This window comes from Mesoplodon densirostris, chromosome 4, assembly GCF_025265405.1.
Source record: "Mesoplodon densirostris isolate mMesDen1 chromosome 4, mMesDen1 primary haplotype, whole genome shotgun sequence".
NCBI lineage: Eukaryota > Metazoa > Chordata > Mammalia > Artiodactyla > Ziphiidae > Mesoplodon > Mesoplodon densirostris.
Genome location: NC_082664.1, coordinates 14,467,726 through 14,486,291, shown reverse-complemented (window position 1 = coordinate 14,486,291; position 18,566 = coordinate 14,467,726). Strand labels below are relative to the sequence as shown.

Here is an 18,566-nt window from a genome sequence, read left to right as displayed (position 1 = left end):
ATAGTGTCATTTCTGCTCAGAGGATGTTAAAATGCTTCCCAAACATCGACCCATCTATTTTCACAAGGTGCCACATTTACCACCATATTCTCCATAGCATTAAAGAACAGAAGCAAAGCTTTGCACCCAGAGACAGATAAGTTGAAGGCTTCCAGAGGCTGACCACAGTTCTGTGAGATCTGATTTGAAATTTTAAAAAATTATCAACTGAATGAACACATGGTCCTCACTTACCCTTTCTATCTCTTGGAGGTACAGGAGTGCAATGTCCCCTGCCTTCTCATAACAGGTGATGACATCCTGTTCCCGATCCACAAGGAGATTACTGGTAGAAGAAGAAATAGGCAACTTCTCTAAACAAAGTCCTAAAAAAAATCAACATACAAAAACTGGGTAAGTTGTTTTTCATGGGGCTTAATTATTTATTTATTTATTTATTTATTTATTTTTTGGCGGTACGCGGGCCTCTCACTGTTGTGGCCTCTCCCGTTGAGGAGCACAGGCTCCGGACGCGCAGGCTCAGCGGCCATGGCTCATGGGCCCAGCCGTTCCGCGGCATGTGGGACCCTCCCAGACCGGGGCACGAACCCGTATCCCCTGCATTGGCAGGCGGACTCTCAACCACTGCGCCACCAGGGAAGCCCCCGGGGCTTAATTTTTTAATATTGCTCTAGAGGGCCAGATAATATTAGAGAAGCAGATACTCTGCCCTCTCTCTTTAAGGACAAAATGGAACATCAAAATGGAGTACCAAAAAGAATATCCACAAGTTACAGATGAAGGAGGCCCCTAAATATACAGAAAGCACCATTTGACTTTGATATCCAGGTTGAGAATTTGATCAGGTACTTCACCATGATTCCATTCAGATCTAACAGAGCTTCTCATTCAAATATGTCACAAGGTCCTTAAAGAATTTTGTAAAGTAAGTACAGGTAGGCTCACAGCACAATACTAGGTACAGAATATCTTCTATCCCAAGATGTACACTTAACCGATTGAACGCAAAACATTTCTAAATGCTCTCAGGAGCCTCTGTTACCAGGAAAATCTTCCAACTCTCAGCCCTAGAGTTCTGTAGTAATGACAACACCCCAAGCCACCTCTCAGTTCCAGGCCAAGAAAACACCCAGAACATTGCTGTGTGGGCACTTCTTGGGAGATGGAGGGGTTACTCTTTGCCAAGAGAGAGTTCAGGGCTGGGATGGGATATGAAAGCATGAAAGACTGAGAAATAACAATGCTGAGAGGAGCAGCTGTTGCGTAAACCCAGCACCAACCTCAGCCCCTCCTCTGGGCAACAACCAGCCTGGGGCACATCGGGCTCCAGGTCCCCGCCTGTAATTGGAGGCAGAGAGGGAGCCCCACAGGGAGGGTTTCTGCTGTGTCAAGTGCCCTGGGGTACCGGGAAACACACACTGCACACGTTCACTCCACGCACGAGGGCACGAGAAGCTTCAATGCGGACACAGTCCGGCTCTGCAACTGGAAGGGGCCAGAGAGGTCCGTGGGAAACCCACTCATTTTATAGACGAAGAAGCTGAGAACCATCATGGTAAAGTAAGCGACTTGCCCAACACCTGACAGGCAGTTAACAGCACAGCAGGAATGAGAACCCAGGTCTGGGGCCTCCCAGGCAACACCTGTCAAGTGAGCTGCTGGCTTTCAGAGCAGACACCACCGCAGAGGGGACCAGACACACCAAATGCCAGCAAGTGACCCAGAGCCTCCCGTTCATCACTCTGAGAACGGCCTCCTCTAAGGTGCTTTTATCAAACTGTGACAGTCCCTCCAGGCTGTAGAAGGTGACAGGAGGCGGTCGTACTGCATGGGAAGGAGAAACCACTTCCATCCACAGGAAGCCCACAGCTGAGGACAGTGCTGGGGAGCTCAGAGGTGACCACGTTGTCACAGAAGGTGCGGATCGGCCAAAGATTTTGTTATTGTTTAACAGCTTTATTGAGGTTGCGCTTTTTTAATGTTTCATCATGATTTCTTTTGTTTTTATTGACTATTTTTTATTAACTAAAGTCCATCGTTTACATTACATTACATTACATTACATTACATTCACTCTTTGTGTTGTGAAGTTCTATGAGTTTTAACAAATGCATAGTGTCATGTATCCACCATCACAGCATCGTACAGAATTGACTCACTTCCCTAAAATTGTGCTCTATCCCTCTAGCCCTCCTCCTGAACCCGTGGCAACCGCTAATCTTTTTACTGTCTCTACAGTTTTGCTTTGTCCAGAATATCATATAATTGCAATCATCCAGTATGTAGCCTTTTCAGATTGGCTTCGTTCACATAGAAATACGCTTTTAAGGTCCCTTCATGTCTTTTTGTAGACAGATAGCTAACTTCCTTTTGTCGTTAAATAACATTCCATTTATTCATTATTTAAAGGCACCACGGTTGCTTACAAGTTTTGGCAATTATGAATAAAGCTACCATAAACATTCACGTGCAGGTTTTTGTGTGGACATAGACTTCAACTCAGTTGGGTGAATACCAAGAAGGGGAACTGGTGGATTGTATGGTGAGAATGCGTTTGTAAGAAATAGCTAAATAAATATATTTTATTTACAAATAGCTTTGTAAGAATAAATATTATTGGGTTGGCCAAAAAGTTTGTTTGGGTTTTTCTATAAGATCTTATTTTTAGCTTTATAAGGAACTACTAAACTGCCTTCCAAAGTGGCTGTACTATTTTGCATTCCCGCCAGCAATGAATGAGAGTTCCTACTACTCAGCATCCTTGCCAACATTTGGTGTTATCAGTTTTCTGAATTTTAGTCATTCTAATATGTATAGTGGTGTCTCATTGTTGTTTTAATTTGCAATTCCCTAATGGCATATGATATTCATCTTTTCTTATGCTTATTTGCCATCTGTATACCTTCTTTGGTGAAATGTCTGGTCAGATCTTTTGCCCTTTTTTCGATTCAGTTGTTTGTTTTCTTACTGTTGACTTTTGAGTTCTTTGTATATTTTGGATACATGTCCTTTATCAGGTATCTATTTTGTAAATATTTTCTCGAAGTCTGTGACTTTTCATTCTCTTAACAGTGTCTTTCACAGAACAAAAGTTGTTGGTTTTAATAAAGTCCAACCTATCAATTTTTTCTTTCAAGGATTGTGCTTTTGGTGTGGTCTCTAAAACGCCACTGCTAAATCCAAGGTCACCTAGATCTTCTCCTATGTTATCTTCCAGAAGTTTTATAGTTTGGCATTTTACATTTAGGTCTACAATCCATTTTGAGTTGGTATTTGTGAAAGGTATAAGGTTTGTGTGTGTGTGTCTCTCTCTCTCTCTATATATATATATATATGTGGCATGTGGATGTTTGTTTGTTCCAGCACTATTTGTTGAAGAGACTACCTTTCCCCATTGAATTGTCTTTGCTCCTTTGTCAAAAATCCATTGATTATAGTTGAGTGGGTCTATTTCTGGGCTCTCTATTCTGTTCCACTGATTTTTTTGGTCTATTCTTTCACCAATATTATGTGTCTGGATTACCAGTATACAGTATATCATTTTTTAAAAATAGCTCTACTGGGCTTCCCTGGTGGCGCAGTGGTTGAGAGTCCGCCTGCCGATGCAGGGGACACGGGTTCATGCCCCGGTCTGGGAAGATCCCACATGCTGCGGAACAGCTGGGCCCGTGAGCCATGGCCGCTGAGCCTGCGCGTCCGGAGCCTGTGCTCCGCAACGGGAGAGGCCACAACTGTGAGAGGCCCACGTACCGCAAAAAAAAAAAAAAAAAAAAAAAAAAAAAAGCTCTACTGAGAGATAATTTACATGCCATAAAATTCACTCATTTTAAGTAAAATTCAACATTTTTAAAATAAACTCATAGAGTTGTACAACCATCAACACAATCCAGTTTAAAAACACTTCCATCATCCCCAAATGATCCTTTCTGCCCAAATCAATCTCTATTCTCAGCCCCAGCCTCAGGCAACTGTTAATCTGCTTTCTGTCTCTGTAGATTTACCTTTTCTGGACACTTCATAAAAATAGAATCATATAATATCTGGTCTTTTGTGTCTAACGTCTTTCACTTAGCATAATGTTTTCAATGTTCCTCCAAGTTACAGCAATACTCCATTTCTTTTTACTGCTGTATGGATATACTGCATTTTCTGTCCATTTGCCAGTAATGGGCATTTGGGTTGCTTCCTTTTTGGCTACTATGAATAATGCTGCTATGAACATTCATGTATAATTTTCTTGTGTGAACATATATTTTTAATTCTCTTGGGTAAATACCTAGAAGTGGTATTGTTGGGTCAGATAACAAATTTACTTTTAACTGTTTAAAAAACACTTGTTTTCCAAAGTGGCTATACCATTTTACATTCCCACCAGCAATTTATGAGGATTTCAGTTTCTCCACATTCCTGTCAATACTTGTTATTGTCTGACTGTTTTGTTATAGCCATCTAAGTAGGTGTGAAGTGGTATCTCATTGTGGTTTTGATTTGCATTTCCATAATGACTAATGATACTGACTTTTCATGTGCTTATTTGTTATCCATACATCTTCTTTGGTGAAATGTCTATTAAAATCAGTATTGAGTTTTCTGACCTATGCACAGAGTATGTCTCTTCATTTATGTAGGTCTTCTTTACATCTCTCAGCAATGGTTTGTAGCTTTCAGTGTGCATGCCTTGCAAACCTTTTGTTCGATTTAAGTATTTCATATTTATTATGCTGTTGTAAGTGGTATTGTTTTAATTTTCATCTCCTTTTGTTCATTGCTAACATATAGAAATACAATAGATTTTTGAATAGTGATCTTATATTCTGTACCCTTGCTAAAGTCACTTATTAGTTCTACACAATCATGTTGTCTGCAAATAAAGACAGTTTTACTTCCTCCTTTCCAATCTGGATGATTTTATTTCTATTTATTGCCTTATTGCCTTATTGCACTGTCAAGAACCTCCAGTACAACACTGAATAGAAGTGGTGAGAGCAGACATCCTTATTTTATTACTGACCTAAGGGAGAAAGCATTTAGTCTTTCACATGAAGTTTGATGTTAACTATCAGTTTTTCATAGATGCCCTTTATTAGGTTGAGGAACATCCCTTCTACACCAATTTTCCTAAGAGTTTATATCAAAAATGGATGTTGGATTTCCTCGAATCCTTTTCTGTGTCTATGGCTTGTTCTCTTTTATTTAATCTGGTGAATTAAATCGACTGATTTTCAAATATTAAACCAAACTTCCTTTCCTGAGATAAACCCTATTGACCATGATGTATTATCCTTTTTTTATATTTTTATATTTGATTTATTAAATTTTTGCTTGGAATTTTTTTCATCTATGTTCATGAGGAATATTTGTCTATAGGTTCCTTGTAATGTCTCTGTCTGATTTTGGTATTAGGGTAAGTCTTAACCTCATAAAATGACTTGAGAAGTATTCTCCTCCCTTCAATTATCTGGAAGAGTTCCTGTAGAATTACTACTTTGTTCTTACCTGTTTGGTAGAATTTACCAGTAAAGCCATCTGGACCTGGAGTTTTCTGTGTGGAAGCTTTTTAACTATAAATTCCATTTCTTTGATATATGGTTGTTCAGATAATCTCTTTGTTCTTAAGTGAGCTTTGGTAGTTTACATCTTTTAAGTAGTTTGTCCATTTCTTCTGAGTTGTCAAATGTATTGTTATAGTGTTGTTTATAATGCTCCCTGATCCTTTTAGTATCTGTAGAATCTCTAATGGTGACATTTCTCTCATTCCTGATGTCGGCAGTTTGTGTCCTCTATTTTTATCCTGAACAGTCTAACAGTTTATCAGTTTTGTTGAAATTCTCATTAAGATCTTTTGATTTCATTGACTTTGGTTTCACTGATTTTTCTCTATTATTTTCCTGTTTTCTACTTCATTTATTTCTGTTCTGATCTTTATTATTTCCTTTCCTCTGCATACACTGGACTTAATTTATTCTTCCTTTTCCAGTTTCTTAGGGTGGAAGCCAAAGTATACATCTGAGACCTTTTTCCTTTTCTAATATATGCCCTTTGTGTGATAAATTTCTCACCAAGTACTGTTTTAGCAGTATCATACAAATTTTGCATGTGTTGTGTTTTTATTTTCATTCAGTTCACAATACTTTCTAATTTAACTTTTGATTTCTTCTTTAAAAATGTGTTATTTAGTTTCCAAACACTCAGGGATTGTCCAAAGATCTTTCTGTTTTTGATTTCTAAATTAATTCCATTATGGTCTATGTAGTAAAGACTAAACAGGCTCAAACCCTGCACATTCCAAAGAAAGGACTGGCCTTTGATCAGCTGGGAGAAAAGCTCTAAGCTCTTGGAATATCCTACCTGATAAGAGTGTCTTTGTACATCTGGGGCCTCAGGCCACTCCATTTAGTTATACGTAGAATGTGATTTACAGTGTAGGTCTTAGGCCACACTAGACCACTTTGACCTCTAGAGAGACTAGAGACCAAACAATTAAGTTCCATGGCACTCTATGCCTTCTTGACTGACCCCCAGTACAAACCGTGGACCTGACGGCCTGAGCGAGCTTCCCTGGCTGGCAGTACACCATTAGTGCTGTCCCACATCGTTGCTGGGAGAACTAAGTGCTGTCCCTAACACTGCACTGTGAGAAGATGACTTAAATCTTGTCATCTCTTCTGGACTCTGCCTTATGTGCCTTTTGGCTTTACTAATTTTAATCTGTAGCTTTTTGTTGTAATAAACTGTAACCATGAGTATGACAGCTTTTCTGAGTTCTGTGAGTCTTTCTAGTGAATCACTGACCTGAGGGTGGTCTTGGGAATCTCTGACAGAAGTCAGAGAACATATTTGAACCCTTCTAATTTTATCGAAATTTGTTTCTGGCCCGGAATATGGTCAATCTTGGTAAGAATCTTGAAAAGAATGTGTATTCTGTTGTTGGGTGGAGTGACATATAAATGTCAACTAGGTAAAATTAGTAGATTGTGTTGTTGCAACGTTTCTGTATCCTTACTGATCATCTGTCGACTTGTTCTATCATTTATTGAAACAGGGTATGGAAGTCTCCGAGGATTGCTGTCAGTGGTTGCTTTAAGGTTTAACTTATCACAGTCTACGTCAAACGATATTATACTAATTCACATACAGCATAACACCTTTACTATTACATACTTCCATTTCTCTCTTTCCAGTCCATATCTTCTTATTATATACATTATACTTTTACACAGATTATAAATCCAATGCTCCATGATGATTATTTTTTACTGAAATGGTGGATTATGTTTTAAAGATATTTTAATAATGAGGAAAACCTGATATAGTCTCTAATAGCGTTATGATTTCCAGTGCGCTTTGTTCTTTTGTGCAGATTCATATTTCCTTCTACCTAAAGGGATTCCTTTAATATTTATTATAGTGCAGTTCAGCTGATGATGAGGTCTTTCAGTTACTGTCTGAAAAAGGCTTTATTCCACCTTCCTGTTTGAGAATATTTTCATTTCCATTCACTTGACAGGTTGCTTCCCCCGCCCATGACTTCCGCCCTCCTAGTACTAAAGATGTTCCTCTATGTTTTCTCACTTGCCTGTTTTTTTTTTTTACGACAAATCTGCTGTCACCTTATGTTTATTCGTCCGCATGTAATGTGTCTTTCTTTTGGCTATTTTAAAGATTTTCTCTTTATTACTGGTCATGAGCAATTTGGATTATGAAGTGCTTTGGTTTAGTTTTCTTCATGTTTCTTGTGCTTGGGCCTCACTGAGCTTCCTGGATCTGAGGATTTATAGTTTTCATAACATTTGAAAAACATTCAGCCATTATTTCTTCAGAATTTTTTTTTTACCCTTCCCCTTCCTTAGGGGACTCCAGTTACACACATATTAGGCCACTTGAAGTTATCCCACAACTCACTTATGCTCTTTCCACTTTTTAAAAAAGTTTTCACTCTGTTTCATTCTAGATGGTGTCTATTGTTACGTCTTCAAGTTCACTAATCTTTTCTTCAATGTCTAATCTGCCATTAATCACATCCAGTGTATTTTTCATCTTAGATATTGTAGTTTTCATCTCTAGAAATTAGATTCAGTTCTATTTTTAACTTCCATGTCTCTACTAAACTTTTTGAACATGAAGAATAGATATAATAACTGTTTTAATGTCCCCTCCAGTCCTAAGTGCTCAATATTCACTCCCTTTCCTTTAGAGCCAAAGTTGTTTATATGGTTACAAAAAAAAATTATTAAGCATCCTCTCTCCAGTGTGAACTCTGTTTCAACCTCTTAAAATTTTCTCTGAAGGAGAATACAAGATAAACTAAACAAATTCACCATTTGGTAGAACAGCTCCAGAACTACTCAAAAGTAAGCACTTGACTGGGGCTTCCTAAATGTGCTTTAAGTGCTCATTTGTACAAAATTAAAATCTCCAGAAAACAACAAAAAGAGATAAATTGTTTCATAATCTGCGTTCTGCTTGTATGAGAAGCAGCCAAATAATGTGCAAGTCGGTATCAGGGACTTAATATAAAGGAAACAAATTCTCCAGAGTATGTCAAAGGACCAGGAAAAAATGGGTCTAGTCTTTGGCACTTGATACTACTGCAGGCTGGACTCTGACCACTAATGCTCATGAAGATGATCAAGGCCCTCAGGGACCTGACAAGCCCACTGAGTCAAAGAAAAGGCAAATCCAGTTCAACACAGTTTGACTATCATCTGTACTGTACATTCTGAAATATCTGAAATCCACTTATCTAGGGCTGCAATCCATGGCCATGCATAGTTGGTAAGAATATTCAAAGCAGCTACACAACGTAATCCTCCACCATGAGGAGAGGCTGGTGTTTTCTGTGGATTCCTGTTCTGATTAGGTAGATATGTGGACACCTAAGGTCTTGGCTGGCAAATGGGTCGTTGGCAAGGAGTCCATTCTCGGGTAGGAGGCCCTTAATGGTAAATACTGATCCTTTCCTTCTCCCAAATGCTGTGACGTTCATTCCATGTGCCACCACGCACATCTCAGAGCAACAGCGGAGTCTTGATTTACCACAGTGAATTTGTGGTTATGCAGCTCAGTTCCAGAATATGCAGTTCTCTGTCAAAAGCTGCTTACAGGACCTCTGGACTAGACTGTCAATTTTCAAGTGTCTGGGATCAGATCGACACTATCTGAGAAGCAGAGTTCTGAGGTCACAGTCCAAATTGGCCCCCATTAAAATGTCAGATAATGCCTTGTCAGTTTGGAAAGCTATCATCAGTAATGTTTTTGGTTACTTTTTTTCCAGAGAAATGCATGACAAAAATAAAAAACAGACTTGAAAAATAGCTGGTGTGGGAGCGATGCCTAATAAACATCTCAATAAGATCTGCATCTCCAAAATCAAAGCCGTGGACAAAAGAGTAGACGTTAAGCGCTCCATGACCAAGCATCAAGGCCAACTTTAAAGCATGGGTGGAAAAAGTGGCTGACTACACGCTGTGATTTAAAGAATGCTGAGTAGCCACTGGACCCAAAATGTATCTCCCTTCCCATGGGAAATTCCCACAGATGGACTCACTTCTGATTCTGAAAGGTCCTTTCTGTGAAGGGCAACATTATTTTAACTAAACTAATGATAATAAAGTCATTTAGGTCATACTTGACTGCTTCGAAGCTCTTCCATGTGCGTTAGCCTGTTTGGGCCTGTTTAATGGGTACTATCCTCCTCCCAAACTTGTGGGAAAAGAAACAGGAGGTCTGCACAGGGGCCAGAACTGAGATTACAAGGGAGCCCCTGAGCTGGGACAAGTGCATCCTGCCCCAGGTGATGGATGTTCTAAGAGTCTGAGGCAGGGTGGACTGCAGGAAGCAAAGGTGCTGTGCAGCCATCAGGGACCAGTGGGACATCACGGTTGGGAGGGGACACCAGTCAGTGAGGGGCAGCTGAGGACCCTGGACACTTAAAAGTTCAAATGCGTTCAGCCCCCGAATCGCTCTGTTTAGGTGCATTTTACAGATGCAACATAATATGGCAACCCGGACTCTCCGTCCCTTGTTTCCTTCCACACCAAGGTTTCGTCACCTCTGAAAGGGAGCTCCATTTTCTTTCCTCAAGGGCTGGAGGTTTGGCTGAGGAAGTGGAGAGCTACCTATCTCACTGCCAAAAAGATAAATAGATAAATCCAGCGATCACTGAGGGGTTACCATGCCCACATTCTTTCAGGATTGTCTAAACTTGAGATTCCTCAGCTAGGAGCCTGATCTGGGCGCATAAGGCTGCACAGTTTCCATAATAGTAAAGGTTCGTTTGTCAAGGCCCTACTCAGCACACAGCACTGTGCCTGGGGTTTAACGTGCACCACTTAAAATCCCCACAGTCACCCTGGCGAGGAAGGTGTTAACAGAACCTTATAGATAAGCTTGAACTTAGGGTCCCACATCTAGTAAATGGTAAAGCCAAGTTTCGACCCCTGGTCTATCCAACTACAAAACTCTGCTCATAATATCCTGTCTCATGGAGCTGCTGACAGCATATTCGGTATCTGATAAGAGTAGTGACCATAAAAATGAGTTTCAAATCGTAAAGGCATAGAAATCGGAGTCCAGGGCTTAGGGCAGTGGTTTCCTCTCCCACCAGGAGCTGCATCACCCTAGGCAAGTCCCGGGATCACCGGCCTCTGCTCCTCATCTGTGCCATGAGGGTTGAACTACTGGGACACCATCTTGAGCTGGATGACTGTGCAGGACTACAGGCCAAAACAAATATTTTGATTTTTTTTAATCGTCTTAAAATGAACAGGGAATTAATTTCTCATGGAGTTAAGCAACACAATAAAAGCCTATAAAATATAATTATAGGAACTATGTACTAAAACAGTAGGCATTGTTTTGTCATTTATCTTAACTGCATCTCTGAAGCCAGGCCCAGGCCAGGTACACCCTGATGCCTTGCTGTAACATGACCCACAGGGCAGTTTATAACTGGAAGTACCAGAAAAACCTCATTACAATACCATGTCTCTGTAGCAAGGACTTCAAAGGCAGTAAGACAGTTTCCAGGGATCTCAGTTTCCAAGGCTGAAAAGTAACTCGGGAAAAGAGATTCAAGAGTCTCAAAGCAAAGTCCTGGCACAGGCAGCCCCAGACTGCCAGTCCTGTGTTCTCACCTCTAGAACAGCCGGGCTCCCACAGGTGTCAGATGTACTCAACTCAGTGCAAGACAAGCCCCGACACAGGGTGTAGAGAGGGGATGCCAACGGAAACCACCCAATGCGGAGGGTGGGTGGCCTAGACCTCCTGTGAAGACCCCGTCAATCCAGAGCTTCTCTGCTTTTAGTGGTCTCTGGGCTGGGAGGCACAGTTGGCCCCTTCTGGATGCTTTCAGAAATTGCTGTCTTCCTTCCAGAGTCAGCATATTCTTCTTAGGAGGTGTGCACGTATACATACATGTACACGCATGCGTGCGCACACACACACACATACACACACACACACTGCTTATAAAAGGAAACGCCAGGCCTTGAATCAGACATTCACCTGCTACAGCAGACGACCTTTCAGTGTCCCTTCCAGCTCTATAATTCTGTGAGCAAATGAGATGCTAATTCAACCTGAAATGCTCACTAAATAAGAGTTTATAATTTGAATTAATGCTCTTAAAGTCTCTACTTAGTAACCATATAATAGTAATAACAACATGCAACAAGTGCTAGCTACATGCTAGACACCGTTCGGAGAGTTTAAAATAATTTTTCTAACCTTCACAGGAACGAGGGAGAATTCACTATCATCCGCATTTCAGAGATGAGGGAACTGGGGCTCTGAGCTGTTAAGTAAATCACCCGAGATTACACAACTAGTTAGTGGCAGACCCTCTGCCGTCCGAGTTCTTGCTCTCAGCCTCTCACATCTCGGATTTATCTGTCTTTAACATGTAAAGCGGTACTGCATAGTGGCTAAGAGTGTGGGCTTTGGAGCCAGACTCCCTGCTTCCTAATCCACAGCTGACTTTATATGTAAAATGTTATGTGCTTAAAACAGTACCTGGCACATAGTAAGCACTCAAAACGCGCCACTATCAGGATTATTCTCTATATCACTATTTTCGTTACATAACAGTAGGCTGGAAGGTCTCCAGGAGGAAGCATTTATTCTTTTGCTATATTATTTTTATATATTTTTTAAATATCAGCTTTACTGACATATTAGTCGTGTACCATAAAATTCATCTGTTTAAAGTGTACAACTCAGTGGTTTTAGTATATTCACACAGTTGTGGAACCATCACCACTAGCTAATTCTGGAACATTTTCATCACCCCAAAAAGAAATACTTTACCCATTAGCCCTTGCCCCCCATCCCCCCTCCTCGCTGACCCTGGAAACCACTAACCCACTTTCTGTCTCTTTGGATTTGCCAATTCCAGATATTTCATATAAATGGAATCCTACAATATGTGACCTTTTGTGTCTGACTTCTTTGTCTCAGCATATTTTCAAGGTACATACTATTGTAGCATATATCAGGGCTTCATTCTTTTTTTTTAAATTGAGGGGAAATTCACATAACATAAAATGAACCATTTTAAAGTGAACAATTCAGCAACCTTTACTACATTCACAATGTTGTACAACCTCCATCTCTATCTAGTTCCAAATATTCCATTCTTTTTTATGGCTGAATAATACTCCATTGTATGGGTATAACACTTTTTACTTATCCAGTCATCAGTTGATGAACATTTGGGTTGTTTACACTTTTTGGATATTTTGAATCATGCTGCTATGAATATTCATGCACTGGTTTCTGGATGGACAAATGCTTTCAATTCTCTTGGATATATACCTAGAATAGAATTGGTAGGTCAGGTGGTAATCCTATGTTTTGTTACATTATTTGTAATCTTTGTGCTAAAAATGACACCTATTACTACTACCAATCTGCTGGGTAAAATATTAAGAAGTGAAAATACATGGACATGGAAAATACATGAAAATACAGGAGCAGACAGACTTGGATTCAAACCCTTGCTCCTCCATTTTCTAGCTCTGTGACTTTGAGCAACGTTCTCAATATCTCAGGGCCTCTGTTCCCTCACCAAGCAAATGAAAATAACAGCACTTGCTCTAAGCGAGTATTATGAGGTTTAGTCCAGTGCCTGGTTACAAGTAAAGTAAGTACTTGATAAATAACAACTACTATTATCAACAAGCACCTTTCCTGGGGGGAACTGCAACCCTCCTCAGTTTTCTGAGGAGTATCTATAAAATACGGAAAAGCACTGAGAAGACAGTAACAATCATCTATGTCCCCACCCCTCAGAATCAAGCATAGTTAACATTTTAGCACAGACCCCCAGCCTTGCTAATACATGCTACCACGTAAACTTTGGTCTTGGTTCTAGTTTCTTTCCTAAGAAGAGTGGACTCATCACCCTTAGGGGGTCCCTTCAGTACCAAGTGTAGCCCTGACTATACAGCAAGGGATGAGAGCGGCCAGTGAACAGATGTGCCTTCCCTTTCTCCATTCCACAGATTCTCAATAAGCACCACGGCTGGGCTTCACAGAGCAGGCCATGGTCTTCTCCCTTGAGAAGGCCCACCTCTAGTGGAAGGCAGGAGAAAGACGTCTCCAAAACAGTGTAAAGAGTACAGTGACTAAGACAGACATGGTATCACAGAAGAACTAAGTACAAGCACCTCAGTGGACCTTCACCTAAGGCCCCAAACTTTCTTTGGACTCTGTCTCTGCTTGTTTCCCAAAAAAGAACCAATGAGGCGTCTATCAACACAACCAACGTTAAATTATGAATATGTGTCAGCAGCAGTAAAAGGGCTCTTACTCTCCTTACACTATCTAAATATAAACAGGAGGCTTTGACTAGCAACCCGAGATGAGTGGCTACATGCAACGCAGCATCTAGCTTCCCACCATCCGCAGAACCGTGAAATCTAGATGGGACGAGGCCTAAGACAGTGCCGCGCCCGAGATAAACAGCTCCGGAAGGCTTACACAGCAGATCCCCAGCAGGCCACGGCACCACAGCTCCTGGCCTTCTCACACCCATACTCCCATATTTTCTGGGTTTTGCACATGGGCAAAAGCACTCGGCAAGGACCCCCCGGGCCCCACCTCTGCCACCCCATACCCTCTGCTCATGGATAGTTGTCTATCAAACTACTTCTTTTCACTGCCCCTGAAGCGATCTCAAGACTTCAAAAAAAATAAAAAGCAGCTTCTAAAGGGAAAAAACTGGACCCCCCTATCTTCTCTCCTCTCCTTACCGTGGAGATAAGGAAATTCAGGCTCAGAGAGGGTTCATAATTTGCCCAAGGTCACATAGTGGGTACTGGCAGAGACAACCCTGAGCCCTGCTGCAATGAGTTCACTACCAGGGCAGGTCCACAGAAGCTGGGACCCAGCCTCCAACAGACTGTAGAATCTTCCTGCCAGGGAGGAAGCATTCTGCGTGTTACTAGTCTGTCGTTCGGCTCCAGGATACCTAGGAGGTCATGGTCATTAGCAAATATCCAATTCATAAAGGTCAGGATTAGGTTCTGTCACTTTAAGTCCTGATATTAATCTACCAAGAAATACTCTAGGAAAATCCTCTTTGGATTCTTCCTACAGTCCTTATGACCAGGGACTTTTCAGTCCATGAAAAAAAAAGGAGGTATATCAACTCTTGCTAAACCTCCACTACCAGAATTCATACTTGTAATTCCTTTCTCTTTTCAAGTCATCCAGGCACTGACTTTAACGCACTGAACGGGGTCGGCCCCTGTGGGAGTCTCTGTAAATGCCGTCACTGCAGGGAGCTGCAGAGGTTCGCCTCCCGGTCTAGTAAGAACGGGCGAGGCCTGTGTGTAATTGCCTACCCAAGGCACAGCTTTCGAGATATGACCCAGGAGTCGCTTAGGAAGCTCACTGATCCAAGGTTAATAAAGACGGCTGGCAAGTTCACACTTCTTCCCGGCTCCCTGACCTCGAACAGAATCTCAGAATGATCCAAATTTCAGGGCCAAGGCTGCTGGGTCGGCTCCGCGCATGCTCGAACTCCCCAGCGAGGACGATGCTCCCGCGCCCCCTGGCGGCGGCGGCCGGCACTGCGGGAAGACCTCGATGGGTGCCCTTTGCTTGGAGGGTCCTCCCCCCCTCCCACTTTGGTGTGGCCCACGACGGAGCTTTTGGCATGTGACCCGCTCAGAGGGCTAATGTGGAATTCCGGTTTTTGAACGTGGCCAGGGTACCAAAGAATCTTACTGTTTAAGTAAGAAGCCCCAGTGTTAATCAACGCTGTTCTGGGAGAAGGATGTTTTTTCCAAGACCTCCTGCAAGGCCCAGCCAGCTCTGGGAGCCACTCAACGCAAACCAAGGCACCTCACAGCACACCAGGGTAGACTCAGCCTCTCTCGGTGCGGCCTCGGCAACCTCTGCACCCGGGAGCGCCTGCACAAATGATACACCGGCCCCAGTCCACAAAGCAAGCATCTGACAGCAAAGGAGAAAATGAACGGGGGTCTGAAACAGAGGGTCCACCCTTTACTCCTCCTCTTAACTGGGGATGGTACCTGTGTGAGGATTAAGGGCGTTAGGGGGCAAGTGCTTAAAGAGTGTTTGGAAGGTTTTTGTTTTGTTTTTTTTTAACGCTGTAATTACTATTAATAAGTTACTACTATTATTCCAGAACCTGGCCCATAGTAGGAGCTTAACAAACCTGAGTTCCTCTCCCTGTCTTGCGAGGCTGCGGTGTGTCCCTGCAGGGCAGACACAGGTCTCTGCCTCACGGGTCAAGGGACTGGGCAGGGAGGCCCAGCCAGGGCCCAGCACAGCTTCCTGCTCTGCTGCCCCAGTCCCAAGGTGACTGGGGGAGAGTGCAGAGCGGCTCTGACACCCTCCCTCTCCCCAAAACAGTCTGTGCTCTGGTCCCGCCCCCAGAGAGCTCTGAGCTTTCCAAATATGGATGCTTTTTTCCTTCCCAAAGCATCAGGAACATTTGGGGGAAGAAAATGAACACCAGACATGGTTTGGAAGTGATGGAAGCCAAGTGATGGGTGGTGGCAGAACAGGCACTGGGCTAGGACTCAGAAGTCCTGCTTTTAAAGTATTAAACGGGAGCCTGGACTACTCCCGTTTTATAACCTGGCCCACGTTGTATGGGTCCAGTCCTCAAGGACCTAGAAAGAAGGCCCCAAGTCCAAAGAGTGAAAAATATGGCCACTGGCACACAATGCAGGGGAGAAAACTGCATTAAGGAGGCCCAAAGAGCCCCTGGATTTCAAAGAACTGAGCCATGAGAGATGGGCTTGTCAGAGCCAAACGGCCTGAAAGACAGCCCGCAAATTGGGATGATCCACCTGAAGGTGAGTGTGGGTAGAAGAAGGATTAGAGACAAGATTGTTTGTTTTATATCGGGCGCAAACCAAAATCTACTTTCATCTAAAATGGAGAGCATTTCAGAATACACTAAAAACCCTGCACTTTTGCTTAAGCAACTTGTGTTACTCGGGTAGAGTTTATCTTCGATAGCGTGGGCCTGAATGCCAGGGGAGAATGTTTAAAGAACCATCCCATCACAAGTACCCCTGTGTGGCAGGCACTGTCCCAGGTGCCAATGCCGGGATCTGCAGCTGGCAGCTTAGATGCGGTACAGCCTCAGAGCCCACCCCCCGGAGCAGGCACTCACATATCTGCTGATTCAATGAATTAATCAATCATACAGTCTAGTCCGAGAGAGGCAAGTGACAGGTGCGAAATAATTAAAAACTTAATGCCCAACTGGATGGTACTAACTATAAATAGAGGTAGAATCCGAGGAAGGAGAGGTTGAAGTGGACAATGGAGCTGGAGAGGTTGTCCCCGAGGTGTCCCCGAGGGTGGACTCCTCGCAGGAGAAATGAGAGACTCCCAGCTGGAGGGAGAAGACAAGCAGAGGAGGGAATAGGCCCGCCGGGGTGAGGCAGGCGGGCGGACAGCCGGCAGGCGGCCTGGAGCAGAGCGTGGGCGGGACGGAGCAGGACGTGGGCCCAGCCCGGCCAGCCCAGGACAAAGCTTCCAGGCTGGGGAAAATGCACAACCGTGCCTAGACTTTTTTTTTTTTTTGCGGTACGCGGGCCTCTCACTGTTGTGGCCTCTCCCGTTGCAGAGCACAGTCTCTGGACGCACAGGCTCAGCGGCCATGGCTCACGGGCCCAGCCGCTCCGCGGCATGTGGGATCCTCCCGGACCGGGGCACGAACCCGTGTTCCCTGCATGGGCAGGCGGACTCTCAGCCACTGCACCACCAGGGAAGCCCCGTGCCTAGACTTTTTATGGTCAGCAGAACTCATCAGGAACCCGAGCTTCAAAAACAGGGGAGAAGGTAACAACGGGGGGGGGGGGGCGAGCGTCTGCTCCTGACGACCTCAGTGTGGATTTTCCTGTGGTACATTAATACCTCAGACTGGGCTTCCAGAATGGCACGGGTTCGTGCCCCGGTCCGGGAAGATCCCACATGCCGCGGAGCGGCTGGGCCCGTGAGCCATGGCTGCTGAGCCTGCGCGTCCGGAGCCTGTGCTCCGCCACGGGAGAGGCCACAACAGTGAGAGGCCCGCGTACCGCAAAAAAAAAAAAAAAAAAAAAAAAAAAAAAAAAAACCACCTCAGACTGCTTACCGCCTTCACCACATTTTAACTTCGACCTACTTAAGAATATAAAATTGCCACAAATGTGCAAATGCTCACATGTTCTGGGGCCCGTAACCCCCAGGGGAAAGGTCTCTGTCACCTGCGCCCCTCCTCCCTTTGTGGGCCCAGAGGCCCTGGCAGGCGCTCCGCCTACGGGTAGAGCTCCCCTGTTATGTGCTGGGCCTCTTGCCTTCCTCATTCCCTGTGGTCCCCTGAGCGAGATGCAGCCGCTCCTGGGTTGTAACCAAATCTACACACAGTCAATTCCCGAATCTTGACCAACGAACCAAGAGCCTAGAAACCCTTGTGCTGAGCAGCAGCCCCAGAATTAGAATGGTTCCCTGGACAGCGCCCCCTTGTGGTTGCAGAGGTGTCATCATGCTCAACTCCAACGCAGTGTCTTCGCCCCGCCCTCCTAGGGAAATTGGCTCCTCCCCCTGCAACCCTTAACTGGTTCAGCAACAGCATTGCCTGCCTAGTGAGCTAAGCTAAAAATCTCACAGTCATCTCGGTTCCTTCCTCAACCACATCAACACACATACCATCTCCACGGCCTGCTGCGATCCAGGCTTTTGCAGTTATCTGTCAGGATCCAGCTACGACAAAGGAATCACTCTTGTTCTTTCGAATAAAGGAGAGTCAGTGTATAGGACCGGCTACATAAGGGATGAAACAGATGAGAAGCCAAACAGGATGGTATGGCATCCCAGGATTCTGCAGGAGCGGAAGGCCATGAACACCCCGGGGCTGGAAAGGATAGAGCGGGGAGGTGGAGTTACAAGAGCTGAAGAGCTGGGGCTGTTGCTTGGGAGACGGAACCCAGCAGAAGCTCCCTGGTGGGAGCCGAAGCCACAGAGGGAGGGTCTGTCTGACTACAGCTGGAACAACCGGAGAGATGCAGCCGCTGTCAAAGGTGCCGCCTAAGGCCGAGAGA

At 43.8% G+C, this 18,566-nt stretch overlaps 1 protein-coding gene across 4 annotated transcripts in view; it reads right to left on the bottom strand.

Annotated features, from left to right (window-relative positions):
* Window positions 1–18,566, bottom strand: part of TTC7B (tetratricopeptide repeat domain 7B) — a 242,003-nt gene that overhangs the window by 182,913 nt on the left and 40,524 nt on the right. For all 4 annotated transcript variants that reach the window (XM_060095729.1, XM_060095730.1, XM_060095731.1 and 1 more), the window contains exon 4: window positions 235–365. In XM_060095729.1, coding sequence (XP_059951712.1) covers window positions 235–365 — 131 coding nt within the window. The remainder of the gene's footprint in view (window positions 1–234; window positions 366–18,566) is intronic.